We start from the raw sequence: 15,541 nt of genomic DNA on the forward strand, positions 1-15,541 counted from the left end.
GGTATGTGTCAGATACTGTCGTAACCACTCCGATGGATTAGCTCCTCTAATCCTTGTAAGAGCCCCAGGAGATAGGTACCAGTATTTTAGACGAGGACATCAGCAGTTAGGCTAAGGGACTGCCGAAAGTCTCAAAGCCAGTAAGTGGCAAAGTTAGAATTTGATCTCAGGCAGTGGGCTTTTAAGAAACATACTATACTCCCTGAGTTACTGAGAACCAAGTAAGCTGCACCCCTAAGAGAATTCATCCATAAAACATCCTCTGTGCTCAAGTGCCCATTAAATGAGGGAGAGAAAGAGAGAGAGAGAGATCTATGAATAAGGAGAGGTGTAGGTATAGTATAGGTACAGGTAAAGATAAAGATAACAGTTAAAGAAATATCATGTAAAAAAATAATATGGCTGGCCAATGGCTTTCAAGGGCTTTGCAACTTCAAGCGACTTTAGATCCCCCCCAAAAAAATACCCAAGGAAAAATTTCACCACCAAACCAAATATTTCACAACCATGCCTCTAGTGCCCCTCCTCCCACCCACAGAACACACCCCCTCGACTATCTGAACACCTTTGGCATTTCCTAACATTCCTTATGACAATAACACAAGAGAAATAGCAGAGATGATCTTCCAACAAACAAACACCATATGAACACTCACCAAACAGATCCTCCTTCCCCAAGCTCTGCCCCCGTGCAAAGGAGGAGGTGTCTTTACCTTGAAATAAATATGCCTTGCTGGCATTGTGCAGTCCGGACACCTGAGTGACTCCAGCGGTGGTGTTCACGAGGTCGAGCTCAGCGATAATATCCACCTGCAGGTCAGGGTCCGTCCCGAATCCCACCACTGAAAAAAAAAAAAGAACGAAAACACAAAGAGCTGTCTTGGCTTCAAATATAGACTGCTGGCAGCAATATGGAGCAGAAATTATAGAGGCCAAGAGTGGCACGGTATACCAGGAAGCCAGTGATGAGTGCGTGCATATGCTACCTTCCAGAGGGAAAGGAGGGCAATTCTTTGCTCCAAGGGCCCAGTGATACTGTAGTTTCTTTGTCCCCACCCCCACCCTCATTCCCCATGCATTAAGGATTGATGATCTCTTATCCAAAACCCTCAGGGCCAACTACATTTCAGATTCAGAATGTATTATCATATCAGAATGTATTATCATATCAGATACTGTGGCCTATATACATTTGATGGAACACCCTAAGGAAAGTCTGAATCAGTACCCCACAATCAAAACACAGTCTTTCTGGAGCAAAAACTATGAAGTTGTCCTCTAGTTGGCTAAACAAAAACCATACCTAGCCTCCTATCAGTTGAGGTCAAGTTTCACCACCAAATGAGTTCAGCTCAGGGGTAGTAGCTTCTGCTGTCATATGAATTTTGAAGGAACTTTGTGCTTCCAAGCTTTTTCAGATCTGGGGACTGAGGATACTGGATAGTAGCCCTGATCTACCTGCTTCAGAAACTGACGCAGTAGCAAACCCTGACACCAAGAGGACAAAGAAGAGGGATCCCAGGCGCGCCTGGGTGGCTCAGTCGGTTAAGCATCCGACTTCAGCTCAGGTCACGATCTCGCGGTCCGTGAGTTCGAGCCCCGCGTCGGGCTCTGGGCTGATGGCTCAGAGCCTGGAGCCTGCTTCCGATTCTGTGTCTCTCTCTCTCTCTGCCCCTCCCCCGTTCATGCTCTGTCTCTCTCTGTCCCAAAAAAAAATAAACGTTAAAAAAAAAAATTTTTTTTTAAAGAAAACAAAGGAAAAAAAAAAAGAAGAGGAATCCTGCCCTTGTTTGAGATGGGGGTTGGAGGGAGTGGCCAAAAAAGAGAAACAACAGAGAATTCCCACCAAGGGGATTCCTGAAAGTTAAATACCCTGACAACAATGTTGGAGAACCTCAGTGCAGGGAAACATGGCCCTGAGCCTTACCTAAGAAAGGCAAATGCCTGAGGCTTTCTCTCACCCAGGGGGCCTTCTGTGCAATGGCACGCTTGTGATTGCAAAGTGACTTCCGATAACATGGATTCATAAGGCTAGAGACCACTGTAACGGACTGTGTTTAAGCCATAAAGGCAGCATCTATCTACACTTAGCATCTCAGTAGTGCAATTCTGATCGCACAGTCAGAAATGTTTTAATCAGCAACAGCTGTCAACTTTCTTCTGCTGGTAATGCAGTTGCTGATGCAGGATTTGGAAAGTTCGCACCGATTTGTCCCAGAGAGGCTGAGTGAAGGCTCATCAGGACATCGTGAGCTATTACAACCTCATCAGCTCTCTCACCTTCACCCCTTCTTCCACAGATTTGAGGAAGGAAATCTACCCTCTCCTTACTCTTTTCCTATGAGGAAAAACAGGAGCTGCTGTAGCAACAGAAGGCTGGTCTGGCTGTAGCCTGTCATTGCCAAGGCGGACAAAGGGTTAAACTGAAGACACAGAACGTAAACTGCTTTCTCCATTTCTGTCAGGTTTCTCCTTGTCCTCTAAGCTAAAGGTTCAAATTTGCCCCTTCCAAACGCAGCCACTTATGAGACCGGTTTACTCAAAGACAAATCTTTCTTCTAATCACTCAGAATTCACGCGTTCCTTTAATACCTTTTCAACAGGTATTACTGAGTTTTTACTATCTAATATGCATGGCTGGGCACTGGAGCCATCTTCCTGGAGCATGCATTCCTGGGGTAAGGCGTGAAAAGAGGACAAAAAAAAAAATAGATAATCTGAGATGGCAATAAATGCTATGCAGAAAATAAAACAAAGTAATGGAATACAAAGCAACTTGGGTGGGGCTTTAGAAAGCACAGTCAGGGAAGGTTCCTTTGAGCTGAAATGTGAATGCCTAAAGGGGCTGGTAATGGCAAGATCTGGGGAGAAAGCTTTCCAGGTGTGGAGAACAGCACACTGCAAACGATGTTCAGGGAACAGAGAAAAGTTGGTACAGTTAGAGCAGAGTGGGCAGGGGGAAAGTGGTAGAAAATGAAGCCAAAGACTAGACCCTTCCTTTTGAGCCACAACAAGGAGATGGATATTATTCTAATTGCAATAGGAAATCATTGGAGGGCTTGGGGGGGGGGTGAATTTTTTTTTAACATTTATTTATTTTTGAGAGACTGAGACAGAGTGTGAGTGAGGGAGGGGCAGAGAAAGAGGGAGACACAGAATCTGAAGCAGGCTCCAGGCTCTGCTCTGTCAGCACAGAGCCCGACGCAGGGCTCGAAATCACGAACTGCGAGATCATGACCTGAGCTGAAGTCAGAGGCTCAACCTACTGAGCCATCCAAGTGCCCCTTGAGGTGTGTGTTTAAGAGGAGGAGGAAGAGGATACGCTCCAACTTTACATCATGATCTCACTTAAGTTCCCATCCTACTTGCTCATCCCTCACACAGACTTAGTTCGCAAAAACTGATCCCAGAATACCAACTCTGTGCAAAGAAGCACTGAGCTGATGGGCGTCTATTGGCTCAAGTCATAGCACAATGAGCCTCTTGTGAGACTGGTGATGTTTTTCTCAAAGTGAGCTCAGATATCAGCGGTTCTGTGATCACCTTGAAAAGGCAGGAAAAGAACTAATATTTCAGTTTGATCTATAGTGTTGTACCTATATGGCAGAAATTAAATCAAGACTTATCTCCAGAGAACCTCCAAGCTGGCCTTTCTCTGGCTAGGAATTTAGAAAGCGATCTGGGGAATGTGCCCTTAGCCGGACAAGAAGAAGGAAACGTCCCTGTAGTCCCAGTACCTCACACAGGGCCTGTCAACTGGCACGCCCTGAATTTAGAACCTAATCAATTAACTGACGAGTGGATGCTGTGTCACTGCTTTAGGTGACAATGACCTCAGAGCAATATGCATATCTGGGGACACCACCAGAGGACAGGATGGTATTCAGGCCAAGGAGACGTTCTTTAAAAACTGTGGGTGACTGAATTATTGGAGTCAAATGTTTACCCCTTCCAGACCCATACCCTTTGGCGTGTGGCTTTGCAGTTCCTTCTACTAGAGTAAAAGTAAACTCCACATCCTTGAACTTTGAGCCTGGCCATGCAACCTATTTGGGTCATTGGGATGCTTGGGATGTTAGCAGCATTACACAAGCAGGGGCTTGAATGTGCTTGTGTGGTAGGGCTTGTTCTCCTGTGATTCTGCACAATGATGAAAAGAACATGACTCTACTGGTCCACTGGTCCAAGGAACCTGAGACACATGGAGACACCCCACTTGAGTCTGGCACCATGACCGGCCAAATCTGACCTAAACGAGTCAAGACGACCAGAAGAGCCTACAGACACATGAACCAGAATAAATGTTTTAAGCCACCGAGTTCTGGATGGTTTGTTATGCAATATTATTGTGGCAGCAGTTGACCTAAGCAGGGACTAAAGACCCACTATAATGGTCGTTCTTAAAATACTCCCAGACTAGGAGCCCTGCAACTAGACAAGCCTACAAGGCACCCAAACAGATTCTGTAGAACTAGCAGCACACCCCATCGGTGCCCTTGGCTCTTTGTCCCCAAGTGAGAATATGGCACACTCAAACTAGAAAGCGTTGCAGAAACAACACTAAACCAAGAGTCAACTTCAGTCCTGTCTCTGGCCCCTACTAAAACTTGGGAAAAATCACTTCACTTCTCCAAGACTCAGTTCCCTCGTCTGTAAAATGGGGATGATCATACCTGCCTCCCAGCCTCATTAAGATTCCCTCATAAGGTTCTTTTTCCCACATAAACTATGGGAACACTCCTAGGACACACCTGGTGCCCAGCTGGGCTTTGCCACATCTGTCTCTCATAAGACAGCTCCCTGGTCTTCAACTCTATAGAATTGTACAAAATATACAGGTGGCCCCCTTCCTCCCAATCCCTCCACATGCCCAACTGACCTAGAAGGGCTTCTCATTCTGGCTGTGCTTTGGGAAATCTCAATATTAAGTCTACACTCATTCCTCCTCCTTGAGCCCACAAGTGAAGGGATTCCCCGGCTTTAAGGTAACAGTATTGCTCTTGTTATGAGAACATCCCATAAAAACAGAACAAGAGAAATCAATTAGGCTTCCAGATACAGTTTTCTTCTCTCCCTTTAATTGGTCTCCTTCAGAATGAAAATGCCTCGTGCCGATAGCAGGATGCGCAAATGATAGCGCTTTACACACTGCCGAGGGAATCAGAAAATCTATTAATAAGGTAGCATTTACGTGGCCTCTCCTGAACCTTCTGTAGTATGAGAGTGTCAGTTCCATAAAAAATATTTTTTTTTATTTTAATGTTTCTGCTTCTTGTCCACGCATGGAGCTCCTGCCCTTTCCAAGGAAACTCTATTAAAGTTTTCTACTTTGGCCATAACTGCTCTATAAATGTCTGAAGCTGGGAATTGGAATTAAGTAGGATAAAAAGCTTCTAGGGAAGAAACATTTTTTAAAACCTGGAAGGCAGTGTGTCACCATCACAGAGGCACTTGAGGCCTGGCTCTATGATTCAGAACCTCCACCCTAATCTCCCAAGACACCTGCTATGGCTGGCCTTAGCCTTGCCCAGGGAATACTCAGGCCCCAAACCCACTCAGCACACCATCAGCACCCTGGGCCTAAGCTCCCAAGCAAATCCTCCTGGACCTGGCTCACTTCAATCTAATCCAGCTCATTGTCCATGATGACAGCTGCTTTCTCCTCATCAACACAGTGGAAATAGACGCTGTGTTGAGATGCTCCAAGACCTCGTTTAACTGCAAGATTTCACAACCAGTTGATCGGATTTGGACCCCTGGACTCCTACAAAGATGCTTAATACCCCAAAAGCAATATCTTTGAAGAATATGCTCTATGCCTGTTCTAAGTCAGGCAAATACTGCACATAATTATTGCAGGTTGGGGGCTCTGTTCAGTTTTACGATTTCATAGTTAATGAATAGCCCGGGAGGTGCTTCAAAAAGAAAAGCTCTCCTTTCCAGCAGGTGGCAGCAAAAGGCAGCAAAAGGGGCCCCAGGGGCTCCCTGCCCATCCCCTCCACCAGGGCCCTGGTGACCAAAACAAACTACAAAAGAGAGTTTTGTATTATTCACACATCCAAGCCACTGGAGAAAAGCCACGGACATAATATCTTATCACCCTTATTACTGCAGTCTTCTAAATGTTCATTATCAATTATCAACGATGTACCTGAAAATCCCAGAATTATTTTTCACCTAGAAATAACAAGAACTGGAAAACAGCACCTCCTATCTTGACTCCATTTAACTCTTTAAAACAAGTGCCCTGAACAATGAGCAATTTAAGCAGCTTCCTGTGACACCTATCATTAGATCTTTTCATATGTAACTGCTACTGCAAGGCAGTGCTGCTTTAATTAAAATGTGCCTGATATCATCTATTCATTTCCATTAAAAGGCGGTGATATCTGAGAAGCTCACTAAGTGAACCACATGTTTATTTCATCTTGGGCTGTTAACAGCCCAGACAACAATTGCCCCACTTGACAAATAAACTTTCCAAGCGGCTGTTCAGATCCTGATAAACTAATCAAGAGCCAGGCTCTGCTGCCATAGAGGATGGATGATGGTTCCTGGGCAAATCAAAAAGGCTGTCCCCAGAAAACTGCTGATCATGCCCCTTCAAGACACAAGAAATTGTAAGTGAAACACTTGAGATATAATTCCACCCCCCCCCCAAATCCTGATTCTTCTGATAATTTTTGCAGAAGAACTATGTGGCCTCTGGTGTTTAAGTGCCAAGTGGCACAGAAAACCCAAGCTCCCTAAGCAACTGCCACAACCAATAGGGCAGATCCTACCATGCTTCCCTGCCTGGGTACAGGCTGTGTCCTCTGCCTGGTATGCTTTCCCCAGTCTGCCCTCCTGGAAAACTCCCTAAAGCCTTCCAAGACACGACTCTCAAATGTCACCTCCTGATTAAAGCCTTCCCAGACCACCAACCACCCCTCCTCAAAATTCAAGCCTACCATTCCTCCTCTGTATTTCTTTCATTGAAACTTCTTATACTTCTCTCTCTCCTAACCCCCATCAATCTGTAGAATAAAAATGTTTTCCAGTTTCTACCTAGATTCTCAGCTAAGCTTTAAGTTCCTGGAAGTCAAGGACCAAGTTGTTTCCTCTTTGCATACACAAGGAATCCTGGCACCCAGCAAGGCGCTCCACTATTTGAATGAACGAACGAATGAATGAATGAATGAATCTTCCTACAACAGAATTATTACAAGATTTAAAAGAGGTTGGTGTGTGGGGAAGGGGAAAAGGTTGTGTTCTTAAAGGTATCCACTAACAATGCACCCCAGAGACACAGTCACTCATTCTGGGATGGAAGCACTTTCTGCCCACTTTTCAAAAGAGTAATGAGAACAAAGGATCTAGGCATACGATAATGATGTGCACTTAAGGATGTGAAATGACCAATAAGCTGCCCCGTCCCCCATCTAGTTTCTCTCTCTCTCTCCGTTCCTCGGTAAAATGCCCACCAGCACCAGATTGCCGCGCACAGGACTGGTAGCCCATGTTCTGCACTAGCCTCGCCCGTCCTGATCTTCCGGGGGCGCATTTCTTCCCATGTGCTCTTGGTTTTAAAAGACTAGTTCATCCCGATGTACCCATACCCAAGAAGCAACTATTCTCGGCTGGACTGAGCCTTGGCGTCTCTGCAGCCTCGGGAAGCTCAGGTGAAGATACGAAAGGGATGGGGATTCCTTTTGTCCCTGGAGAGTCCACACCCCTCGCTCTTCCATTAAGCAAAGGGAAAGCTGCTACCCCGCGGGGGAAATGGAAAAGGTCCGCAGGAAGCTCCTAGACGCCCAACTTTGTATCCTCAGGCGGGCTAACTGCCAAAGAGGGGCGCCTGGGGCGCAAGCGGAGGGAACTTTCGGGCCAACCAAAGCCGAGCTCCCCTCCCCAGCCCTTTTCCAATAAACTTGCCACCCGGCCTGGGAAGGAGGCTTATGGCTCTAGAGAAGAGAAATGCGAGCGGCAAAAGAAGAAAAGATAAAGGGAGTAGTGACTACACGCCGGTTCTGGGTGCAAAGTCGACAGCGCGTACTCACGCTGGCTAGCCCGGGAATAAAAATTCGCCACGCTCCCGCCCCCACGCCCCGCATCTGAGAGCCGTATTTTTTGCCCATAAAGTGCCTACTCCACCCCACCCCACCCCCATCTTTCCACCTCTACCATGAGACCCGTGGAGAAGACGACTGAGAACGGGTCTCCAAACCCCTTGAGATATAAGGGCTGGGGCAAGTGGGAGCGGATGGAAGGAGATGCGCTTGGAGTCCTCACAACTGCGTCTCTGGAGGCAGAACCAAGTAGGGACTTCGGAAATTATGCCAGTTATCCTAGTCCTCCCTCCACAATCCAAAACCGCAATTACAGCAAGGAAAAACTGGTTTGGAGCTTGAGAAAATCTCCCTGGATTGTCTCCACGGTTCCAATTCACCCGAATTATTATTCGTCCAGCCCTTGAGGGCAGGGTGGAGGGGAAGAGAATGTTCCTGGAGTTCCCCCGGGGAGAGTCAGCAGGGAACGAGGCGAGACCGCGGAATCCCGGGGTTCGCCCGCAGCCCTCACCCCGCACCCTGCCCTCCCCGGCCGCGGCCGCGGCCGCGCCCGCCCGAGGGCCGGAAGCGCTCTCTCTGCGGGTGCTACTCCCACGGCTGTCCCTTCCCAACCCAGCCCGGCACTGGGAGAGAGGTTTTCACCGCACCTTTCAAGTTCGGGGGTGTAGGGTTTGCGGGCGGGACTTGCTGTGGGTTTCGACCCGGAAGCCGGTTACTAGCAGCAGGAGGGTGCGCCGGTTCGGCCGCGCCCCTCACTCCAGCGGCCGCGAGGCCGAGTCTCCAAGAAAGGGGGCACTCATGGGGACATCTTCCAGCCCGTGAGTCCCACTTCTCACCCTTTTATCTGCTGCAGGGCAGAGAGATCCGAGGGACCCATCCACGCCTCGCCCCCTTCCCGGACCAACGCGGAGCTCGTCTCCAGGTCTCCCGACGCCGGTGCCGGCTCTGGGCACAGCGGCGCGGCTCCCCCTCTTCCCCGAGATGCCTCCGACCGCCCAGCCGTGCTTACCTGTCCTGGCGGTGCACACGCAGAACCACACAACTAAAATCACATCCCTCGGCATCGCTCCCGAAGGTCCCCGCCTAACGGGGCGCGCGGAATTCAGGAGGAAACAAATGCGCCTCGATCCCGAGGCGCGCCGGGCACGAAGCTGCCAAACTTGCTAGCGGGCAGCGGGGGAGGTGGTTCGGCAGCGCTGGGTGCTGCGCTAGGGGATCGCGCCCGGGAAGGCGGCCCCGGCCGCCCCGCCTCCAGCCCGCCCCCCACCGCGGGCGGTGGCAACACCGGGCTCGGGCCCCGGCCCCCGCTGCGGCTGCGCCCGCCTCCGAGCTGGGGCGGGAGCGCGGGGCTCCGCCACTCCGGCAGGTTGCGCTCGGCGCGGGGATCGGGTTCTCCTGCTTCGCCCGCGGAGCTGCGAGGCCCCGGGCTGCCGGCGCGGAAGCCGCTACTACCAGGAGCACCGGAACTGGAGTCCCGGGACGCGCGGCAGAAAGGGAGACGCTGAAGACGCAAGGCGCCCCCTCGGCTTCACGCGCTCCAGCCCAGCAGCGCTGGCCTTGCTGCTGTCGCCGTCTCTGCTTCGCCGCCGCTGTGGGGGCTGCCGAAGTTGCCACAGTGCATCCCGGCCGAGACGAAGAGCAGCCGCGCCCTCGCGGGTGGATTTTTTTCCCGGCGGGAACCCTGACCCCCGCTGCGCCACGGAGCGCGCCCAGCCCCTCCCGGGAAAACAATTACTCGGGATTTGCTTCGGCAACTGGGTGGGGGTGGGGAGGGGCGAGTGGGCTGAGGGGACTGGCGGCGGAGTCTGCGCTCACACCTGTGCCTAGTCCGCTCTCTCCGGTGGCCTCGGTCACTGGGTACACGCTTTAGGGGTGCGAGGGGAGGGCGCTGAGGCAGGGGGTGCAGAAGGGTCCCCGCGCTGGAGTGAGCTACAGTGGGGGCCTGGGGAGTCTGTTTGCAAACCTTCCGGTTCTACAGGGCAAATGCTGCCACATAGGGGAAATTCCTAACTATTTTTTTTCTTGGTGACTTTCTTGATGGTTCTGTCAAAAGCCCTACTCTCCTTTCATAGTTATATTTTGGCCTGTCCTGCAGTTCCTCTGGGGCCCTCCCCCCACCCCAAAGCTATTCCCTGGGGAGCAAAGTTCGACTTTGTTGTGGGTAAGAAGTCCACCTCCCACTATGTGACCCCCTTTCCGGACCCTGGGCCTTCCCTATAAAGATGTCCCACCCAGGTTTTGTCGCACTTCTCTATCCCGGGATGTTATTTATAACTAGGATGCAGAGCGGTGAAATCAGAGATGACAGAACCTCTGATTTAGACCAAATGCGCCCCGCAGGATTTAAAGCTCCTCGGCTCGCTCACACTGAGCTCCCGTGAGCCCACCCACCCCTTGAACATTTACAGGCTCAGGGGAGGAAAGAAACTTCTTTGCACAGCCCTCCCTCATTTCCTGGAAACCAGTTCCAACTTTTCAAAAGTCTCTTCACTGATAAAGATCTGCCCTTCTCACTTCTGGCACCTCCTTCACTTTCCATATTTCTAACCCCTACATAAGTATGACCCCAGGAGACCCCCACTGAAGGTCACCCAATTGGCAGCCCTGCTTAGAAGAGAGAAGCTTCTATCTACATGTTCTTACAATCTCTGCCCTATTTTTCTGGATATTTCTGTATGCCAGCCAATTGGCCCTTTACAGTGTGGTCCCTGGGCAGATGAAAAAGAAAGTGAATAAACAGGTAAATTCGAACCCCTGATGGCTGAGGAGGAAGAAGGCAAGTCAACAAAGAAGTGTATTGTGCTCTCTAGTAGTGGAGCTGAAAGATTAAGAGGTAAACTGATGTCAAAGCTAAACTGATTCTCCAGCTCTTCTGGGATTCAACTCAAGCCCACAGGGGATCTGTCTGCCTGGACCTGGTATTTTCATTACAGAGTCAGGACTTTTTCCTTCAACCTGGAGCAAGTTGCATTTAAAACTAGCATTAAAATCACACATCTTGTAGAATATAGGATTCCTCAAGTTTAGGTGGGCTTTGTGAATGAGAATACCCATAAACCATGTTGTATTGTGAGAGCCAGGCCCCGACTCCTCTGGATTGTTTACACCTCAACAGGAACAGCCTTTGGTAGGTTTGAACTGTTGTTTCAAAGACCTTTTTACTGATCTCAGAAATCCCAGGATCCCTGGAAGTCACAGTGACCCCAGCAAAGGGAAAAGGTGGTCTGGGTAAGACCTTTAGAGCTCTCTATCTTGAAGTCTTGGTAATTAGTTGGTCCTGTGGGATGGGGCTTTTAGCGTGTTCCATTAAAAAATAAAGCAAGACATATGTTCTGTCAAAGCTTCGCAGCATCACATCCATTAACAGTAACAAGAGTTCATCTCAACAAGGTCATAAATCTTCCTTGATAACTAAGTATTTCGATCTCCTCCTATAAGTGCATTTCTTGAGTGGGGGTTCTGAACATATAGACCTGTCTGGCTAAGGTAACTTTCACAGAATACACCCAGCAGATACCTATAGTGGCAACGAAGGGACCTCATGGCTGTGTATGTTCTTGTTGTTGGGATATGGCAACGGGACCTGTGCTCAATACTATCAGTACATGGATGATTCTCAAATGTGTATCCCCAGCCCCAGTCTCTCCTTGGAACCCCAGGCTTATATAGACAACTACCATAAGGTATCTTCAATGTAATATGACCACGTCATCAAAATCAAAAACATTTGTGCTTCAGAGGACACCATAGGAATTGAAATGACAACCCCCAGAAACAGGGGAGAAAGTTGCAAGTTATATATCTGATTGAGACTTGGAACTATTCAGAAACTATTACAAATAGACAAATAACCCAGTCTGAAATTAGGCAAAGGATCTGAATAGATGTTCCTCCAAAGAAGATATACAAAAAGCCAATAAACGCATGAAGAGATGCTCAACATCATTAGCCATCTGGGAAATGCAGATCAAAACTACAATGAGCTATCCACTTCACAGCCACTAGGCCAGCTAAAATCAAGGAGACGGATGAGAAGTGTTGACAAAGAAGAGGAGAAATTAGAACCCTCGTATACCACTGGTGCGAATGTAAAATGGTTCTTTGGATAGTTAAAGTTACTATATGATCCAGCAATTGTACTCCTAGGTACATACACAAGAGAAATGAAAACATGTGTCGACACACTAAGTTATACACATACGTTCTTAGGAGCATTATTCACAATAGCCAAAAGGTGGAAACAACCCAGTGTCCATCAACCAATGAATGGATGCATAAAATATGATATATATCTATGCGGGGGAATATTATTTAGCAATAAAGAGAAATGAAATACTGATGCTCACTAAAACACAGATGAATCTTGAAAACACACTAAGTGGAAGAAGCTGGTAACAAAGGACCACACATCTTATTCCATTTATGTGAAATGTCTGGAGTCAGCAAATCCCCAGGGACAGAAAGCATAGTGGTTGCCTAGGGCTGAGGGGAAGGGGAAGGAAGGATTAGCAGGTGACAGCTAAAGAGCACCAGATTTATTGGAGAGGGGGGAGGGGGGGTAATGAAAATGTTCTAAAGTTGATTGTAGTGGTGGGTGAAAAAATCAGATATTCATAATACACTAAAAGCCACTGAACTCTATGCTCTAAATAGGTTCATTCTACAATAGGTAAATTGTATGCCAGTAAAGCTGTTTTTAAAAAACTTCTTTAATGACCATGGGGGAAAAATTATAATATGGCCAAATAAGGACTTTGGATTTTCCCTCCTCCCAAACTTGCTTCCTGCTACCTTCTGAGGAGAGAGTACCAGCATTCATTCACTAGGTGCTCCCACCAAAAAACCTGGGGTCATCTTTGACTTGCTTTCCCTATACTCCCACATCCAAGCCATCAAGCCCTTGTCACTATACCTTAAAAAAAAACCCCGGGGCGCCTGGGTGGCGCAGTCGGTTAAGCGTCCGACTTCAGCCAGGTCACGATCTCGCGGTCCGTGAGTTCGAGCCCCGCGTCCGGCTCTGGGCTGATGGCTCGGAGCCTGGAGCCTGTTTCCGATTCTGTGTCTCCCTCTCTCTCTGCCCCTCCCCCATTCATGCTCTGTCTCTCTCTGTCCCAAAAATAAATAAACGTTGAAAAAAAAAATTTAAAAGAAAAAAATAAATAAAGAAAAACCCCAAATCAACCACTTCTCACCGCCCCTGACTACTCCCACCTTGCTCCAGTACATCATTGTTCCTTCCCTGGCCTGGTGCTATCAATTTCCCATCATTCCCTCTGCCTCTTCTCTTCCCCCTTACAATTCGGTCAAACCCCCACCCCCCAGCAGTCATAGTCTGCTTTTTTTTTTTTAATATTTATTTATTTTGGGGCGAGTGGGGGAGGGGCAGAGAGAGGGGGACAGAGGATCCTAAGTGGACTCTGCTCTAAGCTGACGACAGTGAGCCCAATGTGGGGCTCGAAGTCACAAACCACGAGATCATGACCAGAGCCCATGTCAGACACTCAACTGACCAAGCCATCCCGGCACCCCCATAGTCTGCTTTTTAAACCATGTGTCAGGTCCCATTCCCTTGCAAAAATTCCCACTGCACTTTTCCACAATATCTTGAAAACATTCAAACATCTTACCAGGCCTCTGCCCACCCTCCCAGCTATCTCTCTCCCCCATCTCTCCCTAGCTCAATCCTCATCAGCTTTCTTGCTATTCCTCAAACATTCCAAGTGCACACCCTCCTCACGGACTGCTCCCACTACCTGGAACATCATTTCCATAAATCTTTGTGTGGCTCTCTTTTTACATGACTCCAATCTCCACTTGAATGTCAGATCCTTTGGAGGTCCCACCTAAGGAAGCTTCTCACTTCACCCAGGTCTCTCTGCCTCCTTACCCTGCTTTTTTTTTTTTTTTTTTTTTTTGTAGTGCTCATTATTATCTAAAGTAATGATTTAGTCATTGACTTATTTCTTGCGTCTCCCCAATATAAAGCAAGCTCCAAAGGAGTAGGATTTTTGCCTTTCTTGTTCACCAATAAATCTCTCCACTTAAAACAATACCTAGCACATTTTAGGAGCTCGATGAATGTTTGTTGAATGACTCAGTGGATGCCCTCTCAGGAAGCTGCATGGAGAACACACATTTCTCATTGGCCATCACCAAGGCAACAGACTACCTCATCCCACTGGCCCCCAGAGCTGCTCCATTGCTGACTCTTTTGGGGGCAGCAGATTCCACAGAGGGCAAGCAGGAAGGACTCTTTTTAATATCCAAAGTAAATCCATAAGCTAGAGGCAGACCCAAGACTGAGAAACTTCCTATCTCATTTACTGCCCTTGTCCCCTCCCCCAAGCCCCTCTCCTTTGTCCAAACAGCTTTTCAACTACCTTCGCATTTATACCTTCCTTATAAAACTGGAGAAAATCAGAGGATATAGTGCTGTTACAGATTAGATCACATCCCCCAAAAGGGTATTTGAAATCCTAACCCCCGATACCTGTGAACGTGACCTTGTTTGGAAATTGTGTTTTTGCAGATGTAATTAAGTTACAATGAGGTCGTCAGTGCGGGCCTTAATTTGCTATGGCCTTATAAGAAGTGGAAAATGCCATGTGAAGGAAGAGACACATAGGGACTCTGAAACACTGTGGGACAAAGGAGGCAAACAATAGAATGCTGGAGCTGGAAGCCAGGGAGTGCTTGCAGCCAGCAGAAGGCAGGGAGGCAAGGAAGGATCCTCTCCCAGAAGCTTTGGTGTGTATGTGGGGGGCGGGTGGGGGGGGGGGGGGAATGCCAACACCTCGATTTCAGACTTCGAAGCTCCAGAACTATGAGAGTCTAAGTTTCTGTTGTGTTGAGCTTGTTCTGTGTTAAGTTTGAATTGCTATGACATGGCTGCCCTAGAAACTAATACGAGGGGCGCCCAGGTGGCTCATTCAGTTGGGTGGCCGACTTCGGCTCAGGTCATGATCTTGCAGTCTGTGAGTTCCAGCCCCGCATGGGGCTCCGTGCTGACAGCTTGGAGCCTGGAGCCTGCTTTGAATTCTGTGTCTCCCTCTGTCTGCCCCTTCCCCATTCACCCTCTGTCTCTCTCTGTCTTTCAAAAATGAATAAATGTTTAAAAAAATTTTTTTTTTAAAAAGAAAGTAGTACGAGTGCCAATGTGGTGGCAGAGCCTAGGAAAATGCAAAAACCCCCAGTCTCCTTCACAAACCTAGCAGCCCCAGTGCTCACTATGCAACCCTAACCTTTTTGTGGGCATTTTCATTTCCTGAAACACGCATGCAATCATGAAGAGGGGTTGAATGAGTACATCCATGCACATACTTCTGTTTCAATATAAATCTATGAATTCTACAGTCACTTCCAGTGACTACATTCAGACCTAACTGACATCCAAATTAGAGGGACTTCTATTTTGCTAAGTTAACTATTGTCCTTCAGCCTTGCAGCCACAAACACTTTTTAGAACAAAGCTAGATGTAGATGTGCAGGAAGAC

At 48.2% G+C, this 15,541-nt stretch overlaps 1 protein-coding gene across 2 annotated transcripts in view; it reads right to left on the reverse strand.

Annotated features, from left to right (window-relative positions):
- Nucleotides 1-9,315, reverse strand: part of NELL1 (neural EGFL like 1) — an 877,378-nt gene extending 868,063 nt beyond the window's left edge. For both annotated transcript variants that reach the window (XM_086677814.1, XM_086677813.1), the window contains exons 1-2: nt 9,058-9,315; nt 714-842 (exon numbers count right to left, since the gene is read on the reverse strand). In XM_086677814.1, the coding sequence (XP_086533940.1) occupies nt 714-842; nt 9,058-9,112 (184 nt within the window). In that variant the 5' untranslated portion in view covers nt 9,113-9,315. The remainder of the gene's footprint in view (nt 1-713; nt 843-9,057) is intronic.
- Nucleotides 9,316-15,541: the final 6,226 nt, after the last annotated feature.

The sequence above is a fragment of the Puma concolor genome, chromosome D1, assembly GCF_028749965.1.
Source record: "Puma concolor isolate L17-30 chromosome D1, mPumCon1.1.hap2, whole genome shotgun sequence".
NCBI classification, from domain to species: domain Eukaryota; kingdom Metazoa; phylum Chordata; class Mammalia; order Carnivora; family Felidae; genus Puma; species Puma concolor.